At 34.5% G+C, this 13,838-nt stretch overlaps 1 protein-coding gene across 7 annotated transcripts in view; it reads right to left on the bottom strand.

Moving 5' to 3' along the window:
- The window catches only part of RUNDC3B (RUN domain containing 3B), a 147,425-nt gene that overhangs the window by 120,027 nt on the left and 13,560 nt on the right, over window positions 1-13,838 (bottom strand). For all 7 annotated transcript variants that reach the window (XM_061197672.1, XM_061197673.1, XM_061197677.1 and 4 more), the window contains exon 2: window positions 2,119-2,234. In XM_061197672.1, coding sequence (XP_061053655.1) covers window positions 2,119-2,234 — 116 coding nt within the window. The remainder of the gene's footprint in view (window positions 1-2,118; window positions 2,235-13,838) is intronic.

The following is a 13,838-nucleotide window of genomic DNA, read 5'->3' as shown; positions in this document are numbered from 1 at the left end:
AGAGTCTGCATGCCACAACTAAACATGCCGCAAAGAAGATCCCGCCTGCCGCAACAAAGACCCGGCGCAGCCAAAATAAATAAATAGATATTAAAAAAACCAAAAACCAAAACAAAAAAACCTCCCAAATAATTATATAACTTCTCCAAAAGTAAAAGCAATTTGTTACATATTAGAATACCAAAAAATGGGCAATATTATATGAAGTTTCTAGAAACTTGAATCTTAAATAAACTACCTCATCTTGAGAGTTACAGATCATTTCATAATTCATATCTATAGTAATAACAGTGACCACCATAGTCGACCTATAGGAACTTTTTATTTTATTTTAAATTTTTAAATTTATTTCTGACATGTGGGATCTTATTTCCCCGACCAGGGATCGAACCCGTGCCCCCTGCAGTGGAAGTGTGGAGTATTAACCACTGGACCACCAGGGAAGTCCCAACAGGAACTTTTTTTAAAAAGCATGTTTTGAATTATTAATCTTACCTAGCTTAAAAAATTCACACTAACCTCACTGGATCATCTTTCTTACTGTCTTACTGTCATACTCGTGGAATTCTTATCCATAAATCAACTAGAGATTCTATTCTCAATACAGTAGTTCACTGGCTTCTCAGAAATAACGTTCATGGTGACGAAGTAAGTCTAAAGGCCTATGATCTGTATTTTGCTGAGGCATGACTCAGAAGATGGCACACAGGTGTGCAGGAGGGGTCCACTTATGCGGTAGTTAGTCAACCCTGTAACTCAGCACGGCTATATCAACACAGTCTAATTGTTTTCTGTTGCAGTTGTTTACGTATTTTGTGAGCAAATTAAATGCTAAATGGTACACTAAATCAAGGAAATTGAGGTCTTATGATAAAACCTTTGGAACATTAAGATACATCAAGCTCTGCTGTATTTGATGTGTTTTAAAGTATTATTTATAAAATTATGTATAAAATTTTAAAATACGATCACCACACAATATAGTAACCATGACAATATTTCAAAATACTTTCAGATGCTCTGCGTTCATAAAAACCTATTTTCTCATAAAAGGTAACACATCAATGGCAGAAATTTTAGAAAACACAGAACAGCAAAATAAGAAAAATAAATAACCCTTTAAAAATACAGAACAACAAACTTTTAACAGAAAAGCACAAGTGATTTTTATGGATCCCATTTTAAATTGCAAAGGGCTGAATGAACTCAGATTTTCTTTCCCCATTTATTAAATCCAACCATTTGTTATAAGCCCACAGGACTGCTCAACTGATGCTTTCAGCATCAAAAAGCACAAAACAGATTAACCTTCAGATTAAATTTGAGATTCTCATAAATTATATTACCACACAGATTACTTATTTGAACCTACTAGACCATTAAGATTGTAAAGATAATAAAAACTTAAGTGAAAACATCTAATGATCAAGTCTCCTTTAGGAAAACTAGATAATGGAATTAATGTGATAAAGTTATTATTTATTATTACTAAAATTTATACTACATAATAGTTCTTGATGTTATCAGCTATATTTTACGGATGTATATTTTTAATTTAAAAATATTTTATAATTCTGAGAGAACACAGCTCCCATCTTCCCTTTTAAATTTTAAGAGATTTACATTTCTGACATTAATACATTTACTGATTTATTTTTTTTAAAGTCCAGCATCTCTTTTACATAGCTCTTTTTTAACCTACTTACAGCTAAAAAATTTTCAAAGATTCTGAGTTTAATGAAGAAAAGATTAAGCAAACAAACTTAATGCCTGGATGCTTCTCTGTAAACTAATTAAAATACCATCTAGTAATCTTTGAAGATGGGCTACCTTTTAATTTAAACTTTTATTTTAATTACATATAGAAAGTGATCCTGCTTCTTGTATGTGGCAATTAATATATTCAATATTTTTACTGCATCCTGGAAATGGGTATAAATCCAAGAATAGAGATTCTTTACAGGAACACAGCCAAAAGATTAGACCTTCTAAAATCAGTTTTATGTTTCTCAAGATGCTGCTTGGCTGCTACATACACCATACTGTATGGTTTCTAAAATTTCAACCTTGTTAATATGAGAGCTGTTGGCAGAATAAATAATACATTAGCGCTATTACCTTTCAGCCGGTGACTTAGAATCTGTTCCAAAATAGCGGCAAAATTGTTAAATTCAGGAGAAGAATCATCAATTGTCTCAAAGCAGGACCGATCAATCAGGGTCTTCACAGAAAACCTATGGAAAAAAAGAGATTACGATTGCTTTTAAGTAGACTTGATTCATTCACCTAAATAGGAAAAACTAGAGGAAAGCAATTTGGAGAAGTATTACAGAAATACTTTATAAGATTATATATTCTGAAAACTCCATTTACTCAAATTCACTCTGTCAATAGAAAATTTTACAGAAATATCAGACTTTTCACTTACATATTTACTATCTGTTGACTACATTAAGACTTAGAAATAGTTCACTGTCCACAGAACCATTAAAATCAGAATAAAAAAGATGAACGAAATTATTAAGTTGAAAGCCATAATACTACTTGTAAGAGTCTGCAGCGTCAGACCAAAATGTTTCTAAGAGTTTTGGAGCACAAACTGGAATAAAACAGGATGTGAGCATTCATGAGGTGTAGATCCCAAGTTTTTATGAGCTATAATAGGAAAACTTACAACTCTGTAAAGTGCACTATATTTTTCCTTCTCTTCAGAATGTCCTTTGTCTCTATTTTTGACTGCCAAGTACCAATGCATTTTCCAAGACTCAGCTTAAATGCCATCTCTTCAATGAAGAATTATCCTCCTACATATTCCTAGCACAAACTAGCATTTTGTTTGTATTTCCTTTTAGAGATGATTACAATTTATCTTACTGCTGTTACTTGTGTTCTCTAACTCTATTTTATTAGGATATAAATTCCTTCAGGGCAGAAACATAGCTTCTGTGTGTTTATATCTTCCTCAGCACACAGGACAATGCCTTGACCGATACACTCTGTAAGTACTTGCTGATTTATTTGTAAGATCTATTTTGAAGCCATGGCAAAGAAACATTTAAAGGCCAATGTCACAGCAAGACAAAAAGAAAGTTTATGATTTTTAACATGTATACCCTTCCTGTAACCACCACCAAAATCCGGATCTTGAACAGTTCTGTTGCCCCTAGCATTTCCCTCATGCTATCCCTTTATAACCATACCATCCCTTTACAGTCATACCCTATGAAGGGTGATACGTGAGTGCCTAAGTAAAGACAATCAATAGGGTATGAAGAGAAGGGGATAACGATGAGAGTTCTTAAATCATTAGAAATGTAAACTATGAGGGAGATAAAGGAGTATAAATTGTTCCTTAGGTTTTAGGCTTATTGGCAATGCTTATTCAATCAGGACAAAAAATATAGGAGACAAGTATAAAGGCAAATATAAAGAGATTTGTTTATATGAGTTATATCTATCAATATTTACTATATTAGAACTGAGTAATGTCTAAAAGTGATCCCAATAATCAATGGAAAAAATTACAATTATTCTGTGCCCTTTACAAATTTTTGTCAAAACATTAAAAACTCTCTCACTGCCAGTTATTATCTACAGGGAAATGGAAAAAAACAGTCAAACATATTTATTTACTATACTGTAATTTAGAACATTAGCAATACTGAGAATTAAAGTGTCTTCTTTGTAAAAAAAAACTTATCTAGAGTATTTTGAGCAGTGCTTGCTTTCTTCTCATTGTGTAACTTAAAATACAAGTGAACATGTTTTCTATGCCTGGGCAAACTGTCATATTCTTTTCTAAGTTTGAATCAGTTTCCAACATTTTATCCTTTGCGTTTTCAAAGCTGTGAAAATCTCTGAGAGGTCCTATAATGTGAAGGGGTTTTTCAGCATCACTTCTTCTAGGACATCTTCATCCTTTGGTCACCACTTTGCTCATTTATATTAATATGTTCGCCTTCAATAATTTCCCCTGACTGAATATCTAAATTATCTTGAACAGCAGCAGTATCAATATTCCCATGATCAACTATTTCTTCTATGGCTCCATTTATGTTCCATTCAAGTTTCACTTCCAGCATTATCACTTTGTTTCTTTGCCACAGTTTCATCTTTGCTGGCCAATTCACTCTTTCAAATATGCATTTTCATAAAATGACATGTGGGTTTACAAACAGGAGACAAGGAAGCAACACAACTGCAGGTTTTGATTTCTATGTATGAATTCGTAACAGATGCACACTGACCAATCCTAGACAGACTTTGAAAGAAGTGATGTGATTGGTCACTAACTATGATGTGCATTTTGTTATTTACACAGTGATCCGTGGACTAAAGAGCTACCTGCAAAATTTTATTTTATGCAATTACTCACAGTTAATATACAGTGGTTGTCAGATTAGAACCATGTTGTTGTGGGACTGGTATTATTTAACTAAACTGTCGTAACTAAAATTAGTGCTAATTGGAACTGTGCAAAGTGAAGACTGCCTTACTGATTAATTACAAATAAACCCATTACATGTTAGCATAAATATTTTTATTAAAACTATATTCTCCAAAACAAAAAAAGTGGCAATAGTATTATTTAAATCTTTGCAAATATCTTTTATGTTGTGTTTAAAAGATAACTAGATTCTCACATCTGTTTCTGCATTCAAGCTATTCTAATATCACATACCATGTAGTCTCTGGAAAACACCACTGTGCACTTGCTTAAAAATGGGAACAAAAAGCAAATAATATCCTAGACTTGTTAAGAAAATATTATTGACGTGTCAGACCTCCAAAAGGGTCTGAGGCCAGGAGCACACTTTGAGAACCACTATCCTACGGCATTCTTTGTATGTAATTAAATAACAATGCAACTAGAATGGTAGTAATTATATATCCTTGAGAAAACAGTTACTCAAATAATTTTCAGTCTTCTTTGGTTCAGACGAATAACTCTAAAGGAGAAAGGCTGAGACAGATTAATGTTCAACTACATAATGCTATCTACAACAGCAAGTGGAGCTCAATGGAGGAGCCATTATGTAAAAGAGAGAAAGAAAAAAAGAACTAGGAAGTAACTCTGACGAAGTTGGTATCCTGCACCTAACAGTCAAGTTAGATAAATACTACATGTAACGCATGAGTAAATGAATAGAAACAAAAACAAGGTAAACCAAAACCAGATTCAAGGAGGGACTTGAAAACTCATTTTTGTGTCCTATGCCCTTTTCATTGACAATACACTAGAAAAGTGCTGCCAATCTTCAGCAAACTTTTAATAAGAATAAATAAGTATAACATTCTTATTCAGTAAAAGAATGAAATGCTAAGTGTTCCTAAAATGAGTAAACAAAAACCATACAGTCTCCACCTCCACCTTTGACCTAAAAATAAGGAAACTTCTGAATGTTTCTCTCTAATCTTTAACAGATAGAACGTAATGGGAAATCTAACTCTGCAATCACACCCAAGGTAGGAGTAATCTACCACTTCAAAAAAGCATGGCATCTAAGATAGTAAGCACATAGGTGAAATGAACTGAAAATTACATTTAAAGATAAAAATAATAGAGTGCTTATTTCATCAAAAAGAGCTAGGTTAGAACTCAATTTCCACCTGTAACAGCCTGGTAAGATTTTAGCCACTACTGTCCTCCAGGAATAACACAAAATTACCTAACAAATGTTCTTCTTTGTAAATGTAATAGGAAGGAAAAGCCATGGAGAGTAACACATATATCTCTGTAGCATCAAGAGCCATGTACAGATCAATCAGTAGTCAATAAAATATGCCTTTCTATCATGTTATTAGTGTATCATCTCCTCTAGAAGACACTATCTGCATGATGAAAACCTAAAATGGTGAATCTCAGAGCACTATATTACTTGTAACTCAGTATCTGGCTAAAAACTAAAACAAAAGTACAAATATCCCAAAGCATATCATTAGACAGAATTTCTGTTATTTCTAAGCATGAAGATATTTTAAGGGTGAGAAAGCCTTTTAAATAATTTCTATTATAACAAGGTTAATAATGAAGAAAAATAATGTTTCCCAGCATTGCTTTATCATTTATAGCCTACTCTCCTCCTGTCAACACAAATCAAAACTTCAGAAGGCAAATTAGTTCCTTAGAGTCCATGTTTTACTTCTAGCTAGCCAAGTCTTCCCACTCAACATTTACTTCTCTAGAATCATGTGGCTAGTTCCATTATGCCAGAATAGTGAGAATCTTTTCCTCCATAACACAGTAACTAAGACATGCTATAAAAACCAAACCTGTAAAAAGAATTTCAATACATCCAAAAAACATCACACAGATGCTGAGCTATTTCCTGATAATGATGACAATATTAGTCATCTATTTCCCAAAAAGGACTGATTTTAAAATAATGAAATGACAATTTGATGGATGTCTAAAAATACCAAATCAAGTCTAAGTAACAGCTTTTACATAAGAATTAAAAAGTCAAACTTTACATGAAAGGGTCTTTTAAGTGCGGTTTTTGAAACGTTTCTCTCTTAAAAGATTTTCTTTCCCACCTTCAAAGTCCAAAGGAAATTTTTGTTAGCTTAGAAATAAGAAAAAATGTGACTAAAACCATCAAACTTAAAGCAGGAACTACCTTTCTCCCTTTGGAAACATACCAAGAAAGATGAGATGGTTACCAAAACTACGTTTAAAAAAATCTTCATTACACCCATATTAATTCCTTCCACAGCTCATAAGTTTGTAACATAACTGTAACAACGAATAGTTAAAAGCAAAAAATGTCACAATAAAGTCAAAAATAAAATTACTTTTCCTTAAAAAGCTAAAAATAGAGCTACCATATGATCCTGCAATCCCATTCCTGTGCATATATCCTGAGAAAACCATAATTCAAAAAGATACATGCACTCCAATGTTCATAACAGCACTATTTACAACAGTCAAAACATGGAAGCAAACCAAAATGTCCATCAACGGATGGATAAAGAAGATGTAGTACGTATATACAATGGAATATACTCAGCCATTAAAAAGAATGAAATAATGCCATTTGTAGCAAGACAGATGGACCTAGAGACTATCATACTAAGTGAAGTAAGCCAGACACAGAAAGATAAATATCATATGATATTGTTTATATATGAAATTTTAAAAAAATCATACAAATGAACTTATTTACAAAACAGAAAGAGACTCACAGACATAGAAAACAAACTTATGGTTACCAAAGAGGAACAGGGGGTGGGCAGAGGGATAAATTAGAAGTTTGGGATTAACATATACACACTACTATATATAAAATAGATAACCAACAAGGACCTACTGAATAGCACAGGGAACTATACTCAATATTTTGTAATACCTATAAGTGAAAACAACCTGAAAAGTAATACATATATGTCTATATATAGATACATATAGACATATGTATATATAAATATATATATCTGAATCACTGTGCTGCATACCTGAAACTAACACAATATTGTAAATCAACTATACTTCAATAATAAAAAAAGAATTTTCTTGCAGGCCAAAATAACTTACTGTGTTAAATATGTACACTCTTTATTGGAAAGAAACTATTTAAAGAGTGAAAATTCATCTTTAATATTTAGGTCCTGCATTAGTAATATACACAGATGAAGTCCCATATACACAGAGCAATCGAGTAGGAAAGAAATGTACTCCCATCTCTTTAAAACAAGCTTATGTAATCTTAACCATTTATCAAATATGCTTCAGTAAAAATTCATTTCACAAAAACGAGATTTTCTTATCTATATTGTTATATCCCTTTACATGGAATTATACCTTAAGATAAGTAAAGTACATAAAAGCATACAGAATCATCACATTTCAAAACTAAAGGGGGGGGGGCTCCCCTGGTGGCACAGTGGTTAAGAATCCACCTGTCAATGCAGGGGACACGGGTTCGAGCCCTGGTTTGGGAAGATCCCATATGCCGCGGAGCAACTAAGACAGTGAGCCACAACTACTGAGCCTGCATTCTAGAGCCTGCAAGCCACAACTACTGACCCTGCGTGCCACAACTACTGAAGCCCACGCGCCTAGAGCCCATGCTCTGTAACAAGAAGCCACCACAATGAGAAGCCCACACACCGCAACAAAGAATAGCCCCCGCTCGCTGCAAGCAGAGAAAGCCTGCGCGCAGCAACAAAGACCCAACACAGCCAAAAAAAAAAAAAAACAACAACTAAACTAAAAGGGGTTCAGAAAAGTATATAGTCATTCATAAGAGTGATATTCTTAAAAAGAACATAAGTATCCAAATTGTAAGAGAGAATTCTTTCCACTACTTCACACCAAATTTACAGGATTCCTTATATTATTATCACTAGCAGTCTTTACCAAGGTGTGGGGGTAATGATCCTCTGCCATTAATATAATACCTACCGTTAATAATCAACAAGGAGATATGATACAATCCACCCCAAATGTAATGTAAAATAGTGACTATGGATGATAATGAGCACAGTATTCAGGTATATGTTCATTAGAAGGAAGGCTTATTTCTTTTCTTATATTTCACATCAGAAACCCCCCAATCGAGAGGGCAGACAGCAGAAGCAAGAAGAACTACAATTCTGCAGCCTGTGGAAGGAAAACCACATTCACAGAAAGACAGACAAAATGAAAAGGCAGAGGACTTTGTACCACATGAAGGAATAAGATAAAACCCCAGAAAAACAACTAAATGAAGTGGAGAAAGGCAACCTTCCAGAAAAAGAATTCAGAATAATGATAGTGAAGATGATCGAGGAACTTGGAAAAGGAATGGAGGGAAAAATCAAGAAGATGCAAGAAATGTTTAACAAAGACGTAGAAGAATTAAAGAACAAACAAACAGAGATGAACTATACAATAACTGAAATGAAAAATACACTAGAAGGAATCAACAGCAGAATAACTAAGGCAAGAGAACAGATAAGTGACCTGGAAGACAGAATGGTGGAATTCACTGCCACGGAACAGAATAAAGAAAAAGAATGAAAAGAAATGAAGACAGCCTAAGAGGCTTCTGGGACAACATTAAACGCAACAAAATTCGCATTATAGGGGTCCCAGAAAGAGAAGAGAGAGAGAAAGGACCCGAGAAAATATTTGAAGAGATTATAGTCGAAAACTTCCCTAACGTGGGAAAGGAAATAGCCACCCAAGTCCAGGAAGCGCAGAGAGTCCCAGGCAGGACAAACCCAAGGAAAAACACACCGAGACACATAGTAATCAAATTGGCAAAAATTAAAGACAAAGAAAAATTATTGAAAGCAACAAGGGAAAAACGACAAATAACATACAAGGGAACTCCGATAGACGTTAACAGCTGATTTCTCAACAGAAACTCTACAAGCCAGAAGGGAGTGGCATGATATATTTAAAGTGATGAAAGAGAAGAATCTACTACCAAGATTACTCTACCCGGCAAGGATCTCATTCAGATTCAACAGAGAAATCAAAAGCTTTATAGACAAGCAAAAGCTAAGAGAATTCAGCACCACCAAACCAGCTCTACAACAAATGCTAAAGGAACTTCTCTAAGTGGGAAACACAAGAGAAGAAAAGGACCTACAAAAACAAACCCAAAACAATTAAGAAAATGGTAATAGGAACATACATATTGATAAATACCTTAAACATGAATGGATTAAATGCTCCAACCAAAAGACACAGGCTCGCTGAACGGATACAAAAACAAGACCCATATATATGCTGTCTACAAGACACCCACTTCAGACCTAGGGACACATACAGACTGAAAGTGAGGGGATGGAAAAAGATATTCCATGAAAATGGAAATCAAAAGAAAGCTGGAGTAGCAATACTCATATCAGATAAAAGACCTTAAAATAAAGAATGTTACAAGAGACAAGGAAAGACACTACATAATGAAAAAGGGATCAATCCAAGAAGAAGATATAACAATTATAAATATACATGCACCCAACATAGGAGCACCTCAATACATAAGGCAACTACTAACAGCTATAAAAGAGGAAATCGACAGTAACACAGTAATAGTGGGGGACTCTAACACCTCACTTACAGCAATGGAGAGATCATCCAAACAGAAAATTAATAAGGAAACACAAGCTTTAAATGACACAATAGACCAGATAGATTTAATTGATATTTATAGGACATTCCATCCAAAAACAGCAGATTACACTTTCCTCTCAAGTGCACATGGAACATTCTCCAGGATAGATCATGTCTTGGGTCACAAATCAAGCCTCAGTAAATTTAAGAAAACTGAAATCATATCAAGCATCTTTTCTGACCACAATGCTATGAGATTAGAAATCAATTACAGGAAAAAAAGTAAAAAAACCCACAAACACATGGAGGCTAAACAGTATGTTACTAAATAACCAAGAGATCACTGAAGAAATCAAAACATACCTAGAGACAAATTACAACGAAAACACGATGATCCAAAACCTATGGAATGCAGCAAAAGCAGTTCTAAGAGGGAAGTTTAGAGCACTACAAGCCTACCTCAAGAAACAAGAAAAGTCTCAAATAAACAATCTAACCTTACACCTAAAGGAACTAGAGAAAGAAGAACAAACAAAACCCAAAGTTAGTAGAAGGAAAGAAATCATAAAGATCAGAGCAGAAATAAATGAAATAGAAACAAAGAAAACAATAGCAAAGATCAATAAAACTAAAAGCTGGTTCTTTGAGAAGATAAACAAAATTGATAAACCATTAGCCAGACTCATCAAGAAAAAGACGGAGAGGACTCAAATCAATAAAATTAGAAATGAAAAAGGAGAAGTTATAACAGACACCGCAGAAATACAAAGCATCCTAAGAGACTACTACAAGCAACTCTATGCCAATAAAATGGACAACCTGGAAGAAATGGACAGATTCTTAGAAAGGTATGACCTTCCAAGACTGAACCAGGAAGAAACAGAAAATATGAACAGAACAATCACAAGTAATGAAATTGAAACTGTGATTAAAAATCTTCCAACAAACAAAAGCCCAGGACCAGATGGCTTCACAGGTGAATTCTATCAAACATTTAGAGAAGAGCTAACACCCATCCTTCTCAAACTCTTCCAAAATATTGCAGAGGGAGGAACACTCCCCAACTCATTCTACGAGGCCACCATCACCCTGATACCAAAACCAGACAAAGATGTCACAAAGAAAGAAAACTACAGGCCAATATCACTGATGAACATAGATGCAAAAATCCTCAACAAAATACTAGCAAACAGGATCCAACAACACATTAAAAGGATCATACACCATGATCAAGTGGGATTTATTCCAGTGATGCAAGGATTCTTCAATACATGCAAATCAATCAATGTGATACACCATATTAACAAATTGAAGAAGAAAAACCATATGATCATCTCAATAGATGCAGAAAAAGCTTTTGACAAAATTCATCACCCATTTATGATAAAAACTCTCCAGAAAGTGGGCATAGAGGGAACCTACCTCAACATAATAAAGGCCATATATGACAAACCCACAGAAAACATCATTCTCAATGGTGAAAAACTGAAAGCATTTCCTCTAAGATCAGGAACAAGACAAGGATGTCCACTCTCGCCACTATTATTCAACATAGTTTTGGAAGTCCTAGCCACGGCAATCAGAAGAAATAGAAGGAATCCAAATCAGAAAAGAAGAAGTAAAACTGTCACTGTTTGCAGATGACATGATACTATACACAGAGAATCCTAAAGATGCCACCAGAAAACTACTAGAGCTAATCAATGAATTTGGTAAAGTTGCAGGATACAAAATTAATGCACAGAAATCTCTTGCATTCCTATACATTAATGATGAAAAATCTGAAAGAGAACTTAAGGAAACACTCCCATTTCCCATTGCAACAAAAAGAATAAAACACCTAGGAATAAACCTACCTAGGGAGACAAAAGACCTGTATGCAGAAAACTATAAGACACTGATGAAAGAAATTAAAGATGATACCAACAGATGGAGAGATATACCATGTTCTTGGATTGGAAGAATCAATATTGTGAAAATGACTATACTACCCAAAGCAATCTACAGATTCAACGTAATCCTTATCAAATTACCAATGGCATTTTTTACAGAACTAGAAGAAAAAATCTTAAAATTTGTATGGAGACACAAAAGACCCCAATAGCCAAAACAGTCTTGAGGGAAAAAAACAGAGCTGGAGGAATCAGACTCTCTGACTTCAGATTATACTACAAAGCTACAGTAATCAAGACAATATGGTACTGGCACAAAAACAGAAATATAGATCAATGGAATAGGACAGAAAGCCCAGAGATAAACCCACGTGCCTATGGTCAACTAATCTATGACAAAGGAGGCAAGGATATACAATGGAGAAAAGACAGCCTCTTCAATAAGTGGTGCTGGGAAAACTGGACAGCTACATGTAAAAGAATGAAATTAGAACACTCCCTAACACCATACACAAAAATAAACTCAAAATAGATTAGAGACCTAAATATAAGACCGGACACTATAAAAGCCTTTGAGGAAAACATGGCACAACACTCTATGACATAAATCACAGCAAGATCTTTTTTGATTCACCTCCTAGAGTAATGGAAATAAAAATAAACAAATGGGACCTAATGAAACTTAAAAGCTTTTGCAAAGCAAAGGAAACTACAAACAAGGTGAAAAGACAACCCTCAGAATGGGAGAAAATATATGCAAACGAATCAACAGACAAAGGATTAATCTCCAAAATATATAAACAGCTCATGCAGCTCAATATTAAAAAAACAAACAACCCAATCAAAAAATGGGCAGAAGACCTGAATAGACATTTCTCCAAAGAAGACATACAGATGGCCAAGAAGCACATGAAAAGCTGCTCAACATCACTAATTATTAGAGAAATGCAAATCAAAACTACAATGAGGTATCACCTCACACCAGTCAGAATGGGCATCATCAGAAAATCTACAAACAACAAATGCTGGAGAGGGTGTGGAGAAAAGGGAACCCTCTTGCACTGTTGGTGGGAATGTAAATTGATACAGCCACTATGGAGAACAGTATGGAGGTTCCTTAAAAAACTAAAAATAGAATTACCGTATGACCCAGCAATCCCACTACTAGGCATATACACAGAGAAAACCGTAATTCAAAAAGACACATGCACCCCAACGTTCATTGCAGCACTATTTACAATAGCCAGGTCGTGGAAGCAACCTAAATGCCCATCGACAGACGAATGGATAAAGAAGATGTGGTACATATATACAATGGAATATGACTCAGCCATAAAAATGAACGAAATTGGGTCATTTGCAGAGTTGTGGATGGATCTAGAGACTGTCATACAGAGTGAAGTAAGTCAGAAAGAGAAAAACAAATATCATATATTAACGCATATATGTGGAACCTAGAAAAATGGTACAGATGAACCGGTTTGCAGGGCAGAAATAGAGACACAGATGTAGAGAACAAACGTATGGACACCAAGGGGGGAAAGCCACGGGGGGTGGGGGTTGTGGTGTGATGAATTGGGAGATTGGGATTGACATGTATACACTGATGTGTATAAAATGGATGACTAATAACCTGCTGCATAAAAAAAAATTAAATTAAATTAAAAAAAAGAAACCCCCCCAAATCTTTTTGAATCAGCAATTTGCCTTCTTTTTTCAAGTTTTATGCAAGTTAAGAACTCCCAACCATCATGTGTATTTTCCCCTTTATTTTTTCTATAATTTAAATTCCTTTGTAAGGAGAAAAAAATACTTTTCATATATCCATTTAGCAGGAGTCTGTAGACTATTGTCCACAGGCCAAAACCAACCAGTTGCCTGTTTCTGTAAATAAAGTTTTA

The sequence above is a fragment of the Eubalaena glacialis genome, chromosome 8 (genome assembly GCF_028564815.1).
Source record: "Eubalaena glacialis isolate mEubGla1 chromosome 8, mEubGla1.1.hap2.+ XY, whole genome shotgun sequence".
In the NCBI taxonomy this organism is placed as follows: Eukaryota; Metazoa; Chordata; class Mammalia; order Artiodactyla; family Balaenidae; genus Eubalaena; species Eubalaena glacialis.
The sequence above is the reverse complement of the archived record's forward strand: the minus strand, read 5'-3'. Positions and strand labels throughout refer to the sequence as shown.